The sequence below is a fragment of the Drosophila willistoni genome (genome assembly GCF_018902025.1).
Source record: "Drosophila willistoni isolate 14030-0811.24 chromosome XL unlocalized genomic scaffold, UCI_dwil_1.1 Seg142, whole genome shotgun sequence".
Lineage (NCBI taxonomy): Eukaryota > Metazoa > Arthropoda > Insecta > Diptera > Drosophilidae > Drosophila > Drosophila willistoni.
The window spans coordinates 9,365,597-9,377,144 of record NW_025814053.1 but is presented as its reverse complement, the minus strand read 5'-3'; the positions used below and the strand labels follow the sequence as shown (position 1 = coordinate 9,377,144).

The window sequence follows — 11,548 nt, the reverse complement described above, 5'->3', positions numbered from 1 at the left end:
TCAAAATGAAAAATTTTTTATAATTAAAATGAATTTGCATAAACAACAAAAACAACAAGAAGTATAAGTAAAAGAGAAAAAACAAAAACACCAACCAACTTTGCCTTTGCCTTTGCCTTGTTTTTGTTATGTGTGCGTGTGAGTGTGTGTGTGTGTGTGTGTGTGTGCTGGATAAGAAATGGGATAAATGAGATAGATGTAGAAGCGGGAGGACATTTGAATATTTTTTTGTTTTGTTTTGAGCAACTAATTAAATGTTTCACTTTCATTTCATGATTGCAGCTCTCGACTGGGCCTATTTTGTAGACGGAGCGAACAAAGGACCTAAACGGAGGTGGGGGCACAACAAAGAGAGAAGGCGAAGAGCGAAGACAGCGGACAGAATTGGGAATTGAAAAAAAAAAGAAAGAAAGAATGTACCAGGATACGCAAAAGCGGTTTCCGGAGCAGCGACAGCAGCAACAGAGGCCACAAAATATAAAAACATTTAAAGAATTTTAATCGAAAACTGCCAAGAAACAAATATATATACACATACACACACATATATATATATATATATATATATATATATATATACACATATATATATTTACAGTTAATACAAATATATATATATATATATCTTGTAACGATATACATAACAATGATACATAACTTTAAAATGTTATAGATACACTTATAGTGTATATATATATCTAGAGATCTAGATATATATATATATATATACATATACATATATATAACTAAATAGAAAGCAAAAGAAACGGAAGAAAGTGCAAGAGAAACAAACAAATAGATGTGGATGTTAGACAACCAAAGAAAACAAATATTTCTAATAATCATGTAAATAAATGCTGCCAAATCCAGGATAACAACAAAGAGAGATGCATATAACGCACAACAATAACAACAACTACAGCAACTCCAATAACAACAATAACAACAAGAAAAACAAAGAAAAAAGGAAACGAAATTACTTAGTAACTGCTGCGCTTGCGCCCATTAAAGTCGAATCAACTAACTTAACTTAAGCCCTGCCCCCGCCTACCATCATAAACGTCACCTCTGCTTTTCCTGCACACACACACACACACACACACAGACACACACGCACAAACCATCACGATCAGCAGTAGCACTACCGGAAGAAGCATCTCAGAAGCACCACAGGCACCAGCAGCAATATCAACAACAACAACAATACCAACAACAACAACAGCAACCACCACAACCAACCTCTCGGCCAACAAACAAAACAACAACAAAAGCGTGCAGAGGGAAATGAGATGAAGTGGTTTCAAGTGACCATAGATATGATTCTTGTGCTTTCATTTATATCAAGTAAGTGGTATCTCATGCTTATATATTTATTAGCCTCTAGCCTCGACCCACTGGCCCCTAGTCCAAAGAAGAGTATCTATCGAGTGGCATTCAAACAAAGCCCAGACCCCAACCCACACAAGCACACACACACACACATACACACACGCACACGAGACGCAACGCAACGCAACAGAACAAAACACAACAAAAGCAATCGCATGACATTCGCCCGATGACATCCACTCAACACTTAAAACATTCTCATCGCTCTCTCTATCTCTTGTTGCTAATATCAGGAGCGGATTGCCTCTAACAAAGTCAAAATTTAAGCTTTCATTACACATACATATGTTGGATCTATGCTTAAGGGCGTAGCCAGGTATGGGCAGGGGGGGTTAACTGCCGTCCCTATGGCATTAAATTTTTGTCTTTTTTTAAAAAATACTTTGTTTTTTAATCAAATCAAATAAAAATTCATTTAAAACATGAAGTCAAAAAATTGCTGCCCCTAATTTAAAACATATCCAAGCCTTTGTTTCTCTAGACTAAACCAAAATGTGCATAAATTATGAAAAGAAAAGTACGAGCAGCTATTAATTTTGCTTCCAACAGTTTTATTTGAAATCAAAATCGGGAACTATATTTATTATTCGCTATACCTCTATACCTATGTACATATGTCTTTAACATAGTTCAATGTAATTGTATTTTATTAAACTGTTCTATCGTTGCAAATCCTGATTAGGCATAAGTTTTTACAAATATTTTGTTTAGCATTTTGAATAAAACAACTTCATCTTTGTTTTAGTTCATTTAATAATAAACATTTATTAGGTATCTTTAATGGGAAATTTTTGCTCTTGTGCTTTAGATGAAGCTCCAATGAAAACTGATAAGATAATTATGTATACCTATATATACTTTTCCATATACTCTTATACGTAGATAGAATCAATAATGTCTAAAGTTTTATTTAAAACTTTAATCCTTTTTTCAACTCGCAAGATTTTATTACTTTTGGTTTTTCACAATATTTTTTTTATCTCCTTCAGAGAATAGTATTTTGCATCTTTAGAATGGTGACACAAAAAAAAATCCTACTTAAAAAACCGAAAATCGTCATTTTGTTCTGGAATATATATAATTCCTATTAGTATGTATTAGTCTGATAGGACTCATTGGCCCTTTAACATATTATCGTATCAAATATTGCGATTAATATGACAAAATTTTAAAGAGTTTTTTTAATTTATTATCAAAGCTCTGAGTTTGGTGATGCCTAAAATAAAGAAGTTTGAAAATTGAAGAAATTAGGTTTAGAGAGTAACAAAAATTAAATTTGTCATTCGCTAGAATTCAGAGTAAGAATTTCTAACTATTAATATTGAAAAAGTCACTGAGCTTAATAACAAGTTTAATGATTATCCAATAAACTAATAACTATATGACTGGTTTTTGCTTTTGCTGGTCATTTCTTTAGTGTTGTTTTGGAACGTTCCTGTTTCTGTGTTTGGCAAACATCCTCCATCTTGTCCATTGAAACCCACGAGTGCTTTGACTCTGTTAGAGGTGGAGATGTGGCGATTGTTATGGCGTTAGGAGACATAGACGGAGACACTAGCAATGGCATAGTGGGTGGGCCAAGTGGATGACATATGTATATACATACATACATATTATTGCCGCTGTCAGGCTTTATTGCGGCAGCTTAATTTGGATTTTAGCAATTCAGTCGTGTGAAGAATTAAAAGAAACAATGAACAAAATTGGCTAAACCATGTGCTCTTGCTCAATCAGTTTTGCCCAGTAATGATTTATATGACATTTTGTCTAACATGAGAAATTTGATATAAAAATATATTTTTAAATTCATGATAGAAATAAACTGAGGGTTTTCCTTTTTTTTTTTGCTGGTATTTTGACTTTTCTCAAGTTACTTGTAAGTTTGTTTGCTCTTTGGTATGTCTATTCTTTAGATTATTTACAACTTGCATTGACTGACCGTTTACGCTTACATTAAGCAGTCATTCTACAGGGTATTTGTTCCGGTTCTTTTGCCTCTTTTATGTTGGTTTTAATGTTTACCAGACATTCTGTCTGAAAGTGTAGAGTTGTAACAGATGCCACACACACACACACGAACACAAAGAAAGAGAGAGAGAGAGAGAGAAAGAGAGCCTAAGAAGAATTGTCCACTTGGTCTTTGCTTCGATTCGGTTTCACTTTTAATGGCACCCAAAAAAAAAAAAAAGAACCAACCTAAAAATGAAAGAAAAAACGAAAATAAAGGCTACTGCAAAACTAGCACAAGGCAGCCACGCCCACATGGCGAAAGATACAAAAATGCGACATCTGTACACACAGATACATATTATGCTGACACACACACACAACCATACACCATACATTTGGGTGCGTGTTCTCGAATTGATATTTGGGGTATTCGTTCAATGCGTTGAAGCTTTTCCTGCTTGGCCTGCAATTAGAGGCCATTTCCCAGGCATATATAAACAGCAAGAGCAACTACAAAAGACATAATACTCGTACATGAGTAAACAAAAAAAAAAAAACGAAATGAAGAAAATAAAGAAGATGAACATACAAAAAACATACATACATACATACGAACACATAAACAGACTTTCATACATATAGATTTATTCAAAAGTAAACATAAATCTTGAATCGTAAAATGTGTCTGCGCTTTTCCTTTGGTTTGCTTTTCTTTGGACGTTTTCCCACTTAAACAAGCATCGAGTTTCTTTCGATTTAAAAACCCATAAATTCTTTTCTTTTCCTTTCGTTGTTTCTTGTTGGTTCTGTTGTTTTTTTTTTTTTTTTTTTGGTTCATATTGGTCTTTACATGAAACAGGCAGTAAGCAGTGCTATGCATCGGCCTTAAGGGTCGAAAGGGAATCAGAAATTCGCCAAAAATCCAGAGCGCCCAAAAGACGAGGCAACACAATTTTTCATGTCATCATTTTTTGGTCGAACGGAATGAGAGAGAGAGAGCCAAACATAAATATAAATGGCAGTAAAGCACGCCATACTCACACACACAGTGTGAGAGAGAGAGAGAGAGAGAGAGAGAAAGAGAGAGAGAAAGAGAAAGACACATACATGCACTTGCATCAATAGGTCTGCCTCAAATGGCTGCTAATGCAGCAAGCAGCAGCAGCAACTGCCACGCTCCAGTTTCCGCTTTGTGGCCATTAAACGAGCCACACACACACACACACACACACACACACAAAGAGTGGCATAAACATACACTAACACCCATAACCCTGACCAAGTGAGCACTTGCCACTTCTTCACCCACCCACTCTATACCCCCCTCCTGGCTCTTAAAACTTACCCCTCAACAAGTTTGTCTCAAAAACGAACATGAAATTTTAGTATCTCAAATATTCTTCATTCACTTGATAGATGACTGGAAAATTTCTCATTTTCGACAATTGTAACCATTGAGCAAACTATATAAATGATTTGCTTTTAAGAATAATGATAAACAAATTTCAAATATCTATCATTTTATGTAGCGAAAACTATGCTTATAAATATATATATTTGCTCAGCAATTTACTATATTAAAATCACTTAAAACAACTTGAGCACTTTATGCATTAAACTAAACTAAATCTACAACATTTTCTTATTTATTAGAATAATTGTAAAAGCTGACGAAATCAATTAAAAGCAATTTGCTTTTTATTTCTTGTTTTATTTATAAATATCTATAAGATATTTTCGATCGTTAATGGTACTAAATCATTGGATCTAGGCAAAAGATATGAATTACCTTGTAAATTGATTGACGACATTCCAATAACATTTAGCCTCAGGTCCTGAATTGAAAATGTTCTGGCCGACAATAGAATCACTTATCCCAAGCGTCAAATTTAAATGAATCAGCGCCTTGAGATGAGGTTTATATTATGTAAATTTCAAGATAAATTATAAAGTCTAACTTGGATTAAGTCTTAACCAGTTGATTTTATATAGATTTCAACATTTGTGTATCTCTTGTGTACATATATATATGGGAAGAGTGGTTAGAGTATATACATTATCAGCATTAGCTTATATAAGAAATTCTGTTTTGCTGCTTTGCAATTTTTCACTCTTAACTGCTTTATCTTCTGTGATACTAATGTGCCGGGCCCTCTCTAGCCACTTCCTTCATGGCTGTCTATCTATCCAGTCTATGTTGGGCTCCTCTCCTGGTCCTGGTCCTGGTCCTCTAATGCAATTGCCACGCCCCTGCGGCTGCACTTACGTGGCACTAATATAGAAAAGTGAAGTGCTACGACAACGATGACGACGCCACTTGCTCAAAAACGGGGCGTGTCCGTGGCAGCATTCCCTGCCGTCTTACCACCATGCCACCCACCTGCCCTCTGCCTTCGTCCTACACCCACTTTTATCCACAGTCAGTGCGACAAATTCACTGCAGTCGTTGTCGTTGCCGTTGTCGTTGCTGTTGTCTCCATGGCCATGGGTGTCCTTCGTCCTTCGTTCTCGTCGATGTCGCCTCAAGTAGAGCAAGCAACAGAATTTGGGTCGCCATCCACCGTCGTCGGGTGGCTGCAATTTTTTGGCATGATTCATGACCGCACCATGGCAATGTCGTCTACGCGCAACTTAACACACAAGAGAAGAGACACAGAGCACGAAAGATTGTCAAGGAGATAGAGAAGGGGACGTAGATAAAAATAAACCATTGGGATAAAGATAGAATGAGACAGATACATGAAATTTTCAGCATGTGGGATGGCTGACTGGCTGGCAAATGCCACCAAATCATGCACAATGGGCTACAATCGAACCACCAAGCCACGAAAGCTTTTCGACTAACTCAAATATCCATAACTTTATTTCTTATGGCTGTATTCAACACATGGCCACACGACTCTTAGAATACTTACAAAACGAATGTGCCTAAAGAACTTGATCTCACTTAATTTGATTTGATTCTAGTGTGTCCTTGAATCGATGCAATTAGGTTTTAATCGAAACAGATAAACTAAATTCCATACACTCTGTAAGCTGTAAACTGCACTGTTCCTGTATATCCAGTGCAATTTATTGAAATTGCTTTAAGCGAATTCGCTTTTATTTCTTTCCCCCCTCCCAACACCCTGCTTCTCACTCTGCCATCGATTCCCTTTCTCGTTTATTTTATTTTATTCGATGCTTTTTATTTTTCCAGATTTTGCATCGTAAATTCCCCACGTGCATCCATTGTCCGCAGAGTGCGAGTGAGAGAGATAAAATAGTAGAGTAGTTGCAGCTTGGGCTCTGTGCGTTTCCTCTGGCTGCCATTGTTATTGAAAATTGATGAACATACTCGCACATCCACACACACTCACATACACACCCATTAGAGGGGTGGGGCGGGTGATACAGTTGGTCGAATGAAAGTGCAAGGAAAATTATTGCAGACAACCCCCATCTTTGTGTGTTGTAAATCAGACGAAAGTGAAATTTGCCAACAAAAAAACTAAATAATAAAAAGAGGAGAACCAAACAAAGAAAGCCAAAAACTGTAGACCTATTTTTGAAATTCGATTGCAATAAGCGATTTTAAAGTTTGGCTATAAGAAATTTTGAAACATTTTAAAATACATTAAAATAGATAAGTAGAGTAGTGTACAATATAAAGGCTCGCAACTTATTACAGGATAAAGAAGATTCAAATTGGAGTAAAAACCAAAAGGTTTTGCGTTTCTTATCGGTCAACAAGGTATGGCTAAATAACTCAAAGAGCCTTCCATGACCAACATAATTTCTGTTAGGTTCTTTGAGTTTAAATGTACAAGTATGAAAGAATTTAGATGGAAACCTGTTTAAGAAAACATAAACATAAGCCTGAACATTTTACCTGACCAATCGTATTGTCCATCCAATTAGCAATTGCAATGTTCAGACATCATGAATAATTGGCCATTAAATTTTTGATCAACAACAATAGAAAGAAGCTCTATCGATTACTCACCATTTGTTGACGTTAGTCGACTATTGAAAGCTGGTCACAGTTTCCACGATAAATCTTTAGAATTTCTCTAGAATTTGTTTTTGTCACTTGTATACTAAGTGAAACTATTTATTGTTCGCTTCACGCTAGTGTATAATAATGACTAAAATGTGTATATGTATTTGTGTACAGATATATAAATCATTTCACTATAGAGAACAATTTGTATGATATATATTTTAAACAATTTTTGAAATATTTTTTATGTTTGACAACTAGTCAAAATTTTTTATGCAACTGTCCAAATTTGTTAGTAAGCGCTAATTCTGTTAGTCTTACTCGCTAGTCTTACTAAATTTGTATGATTTATTGGAAAATTTCATGCTTACATACATATTTAGATAAAGTGGATATTTGCTGTGCCACCATCAATGGGTAAGAAACGAAGGAGTATAGATTGTAGACCGCGTGATGGACCTTGTGCAAAAAGTCATTGAAAACTTTTCCAGCTCTTAAGTACACTTGCCCTTGCCCCCTTGCCCCTAACCCTTATATGTGTGTGTGTGCGTGTGTGTGTGTGTGTGCGTGGGCAAGTGCGTGGGGGTTTTAATAAACTTTTGAAATGCATGATTGATGATGTTGATGTGGCCTGACCCCTTCCTCTCTCTCTCTCTCTCTCTTATCATTACACCCCCTTTTCTTTTCACTCTCTAACCATCTAGCTGTCTCTCGCATATATACATATATTTTTTGTGTTTTTGATGAAAGTTTCATTTTCGATTTTGTAAACGAGTCGCATCGTTTGCCATCGCCTCGCTAGTTGTTGTTTGAAAATGCGCCAAATGTAATTACACACAAATGAAAATGCATTGAAGAGAAATTTGTGATTCACACACACACATACATGTATATGCAGCAATGGAATGAAAGGCTTTTGATTGATGCTGAATGATTGGGAAATGGGCATGTGATTTTGTTTTGTTTGATTGAATGGAAATGGAAATGCAAACAATAACCTTCAATTTATTTTGCGAAAATTCCAAAATATATCAGCGAATGAAATGCAAAGCAATTTGAAGCACTGAATTCTGGTTACCCTTACAATTGCTACTAATATCTGTCAATTGAATCGCAAATATTCTGAAACTAACTGTAATTATATATAAAAACCAGTTTTATCTGTTGGCAAATGGAGTCGCCATTTGACTCCGCGCCAACTGAAATTATAAAAGCACTCTTGACTAGTAAGTACTTACTTACTTACTTACTTTGCAGCGATGTTATTATACTTACTTACTCTTGCATGCAAGCTTCTGTGTGACCAGAAAATTAGGTTAGTTGGTTCTCGTGGACTCTGTCTTTTGGGCGGGTCAAATGTGTTTTGATAAATGAAGTTGTTGTCGCTGTTTCTATTTTCAGCCAAATGAGACCAAGCTTGAAGGGGAACAAAAAGCGCCGTAATAAAGTGGGAAAGCATGACAAACCGCAAAGGAAAAGCAAACGGCAGCCAAAAAAAGAAAAGCGACAGAAAGAAAAAATTGTATAATATAAATAAAAAAAAATAAATAAAATACACAAAAAAAGGATGCAGCAGAAGTGACTTCAACGGAAATGACAAAACGAGCTGCTGCCATTTCAGCTTTATTTTTCTCCTTTTTTTTTCGTCGACTTTTGCCTCAGCTGAAAATTGCATTTATCTTCAAGTTGAGTTTTTCTCTCCTTTTATTTGTTTTTTTATTTATTTACGTTGCATTTGCTAAGCTCTGCCCCCAAAATAAAGTGAAATGTAGGGATGACACACACACACACACAGGCTAACATTCAGTGAGGGCGTTTGTGATTTTATTACCTTCGCCTATGTCCATTTTGGAATTGCGCCCGCATGGCCCATACCCATCAATTTTCGTCATATTCATTATCATCTGTAAGATGTAGTATTAAACTTTAACCCATAACTTTTAGCAACATATCTCAGCCATAACTTGAGATTTGAGTTCACATTCCTGAAGTTAACCCTCCTTCCTTCCTTTCTTCCTTCCTAACTTCTATTCATCGTTTTTCCGCTTCGGTAGGAAACTTTTTGCTAAAGTGAATACTCTGGACAGAGCAGTCACCCACACTATCCTACTATTCCTCTGTCTATCTGTGTCCTTCTATATGTATATAAATAAGAGTAGTTGCCAGCAAAATATTCACCTATAATTTGCCTTCCCAACTTCTATAATTTAATTTAATTTCAACTCATTTTGTGTGTGGTGGCAAGGAGGGCAGAAATTGCAAAAAGTGTTGCCCGCTTTTATGGGCTCAGGGCAAAATCACCGCAAGGCTTAGCTAGGCTACCAAGCAAGCAACCCAACCCAAACAAAATACCAACACACATACCAAAAATAGGAACAGCATACTGACTGCTGAATGCTGACTGCTCCTTGCTGTTGGCTTGCAGCACTCAACGCTCCTTAGGGCCTCATGCATATTCAAAGAGCATTTCATGAACCTCATAAGCATGATACTCTCTGCCTCAACCAATGTAGTTGCCCAAGACCAGCCAGTAGCCGGCCCAATGGCTCGAGCCGGTATACCACACACCACATCAAGGTGTCCGTATTTGTAGCCCATAGCCGTATTCATGTCCGTGTCTATTTTGATGGTGTTGGTGTTGGTCCTACTGTCTATCGTGCTGTCAGTGAATAGTAGGTGGAGCATGGTTGGGATGAGATGCTGCTCAGTAAGAACCTTGCTTACATATTAAAGACTTTTCGTGTCGGTCAGTTATAAAAAAAAAAAACACTTTGCTTCTTAAGTGGTTTTCCTTGCGTCTTTATTGAGTGGCGTAAGAAGAAAAATGGATCTCATTTTGATCATTCGCTTTGATAATCCAAGTTTTACGTAGCTCAAATTCATGTTGTTAGTAATGAACCAGATAAGTGTAATTAAACTGGATTTTCAGTTTCAGTTTACCAACTGATCAATTGACTTCTATGGTAAGGAGAATGGGGAGAATGTGGGTGCGAGTAGCATAAAATCACATAACATATTCACAATCGTATGATATTTTCAGTATATGCCAGGGGGAAATCGTAACAAATCTGCTGTTATTACATAAATTTACATTGTCAAAACAATTACATGGAACAATTTTGGTCTGATATGGCCAAATAGCACGCAGAATAACCATATATATATACCAGCAGCACCAATAGTACGAGGACAAAGCGTTAAAAAACCAAAAGGGGGAAAGAGACAATCATTGGTGGGGGTACAAGAGGATTTGCAGGCATGTGAAATATGAATAACGCAATAAAAACGTCTTACAGATGCGTGTGTATATGTAAGTCGATACGGGAACATTCAGAATACAAGTGTGTGTGTGCTGCGACCAGGGGTAGAGTAGCAAATACAATTTGCATCTCATGACTATACAGTTACAGATACATTTACAGATAGATGTATAGATACAGATGGCAGAAATACAGCTACACATGACTGGCTGCACATAAAGTGACAGTTACATTTGTCCCACCACATTGCGTGGTGTTGTGCAAGCGGGGACGAGGGCGGGAACGGGGGCGTATACATCTGTAGATACTCACAGATACTTTACGCCTGATATGCTGCAACTCATTTTACATACAAACTGCATTTTTGTGCTCAAGACGCTTAAATGCGGTTCAGGTAACCCAGAGGGTAACCTCCTCGATCTCCTCCATCCGGAGCTCTATTACCATTTGTATTTGTTTATCAAAGCGCTAACTCTAAGCCCGTCTTTTGCGGTGAAAACGCAGCGAGAGGGTGGCAATGGAATTTGTTGCCAACTGATGCACTTGAGAGCTCCGGATTTGTGATGTATTGCATTTTACGGCTTTCAACTTGGGTTTATTTTTATCTAGTTATTTATATTTACCCAATGTCAACATAAAGAGACAGAAAAATAGATGGCGAGAAAGCCAGAGAGTATAAGAAAGAGAGAAGATTGGTAAAAAGAAAAACATTATTCATCATATTTTCAAGTAATATTTGCATGTTTAAGTTATTTTCTTATTTGTTAACAAGTAAGTCAAATTAATTCCAGCTTACGTTAATTAAATTTGTTTAAGTATAATTCATAAGACTAATAAAAATCAATAAATATTGAAGTAAGAAACGAAAGATGGTGATATTATCGAGAGAAGTGAGTGTATATTTTTTGATATACCTTAAGTAATTATTTTATTAAATTGCAAAATTTGAAGCATTTGTTGAGTATGA

General features: G+C 36.3%; 1 protein-coding gene across 1 annotated transcript in view; it reads left to right on the top strand.

Moving 5' to 3' along the window:
* The first annotated feature begins 706 nt into the window (after positions 1 to 706).
* Positions 707 to 11,548, top strand: part of LOC6644527 (acetylcholine receptor subunit alpha-like) — a 50,069-nt gene continuing 39,227 nt past the window's right edge. Inside the window, exon 1 of the mRNA XM_023176938.2 lies at positions 707 to 1,344. Within this exon, the coding sequence (XP_023032706.1) occupies positions 1,290 to 1,344 (55 nt within the window). The 5' untranslated portion in view covers positions 707 to 1,289. The remainder of the gene's footprint in view (positions 1,345 to 11,548) is intronic.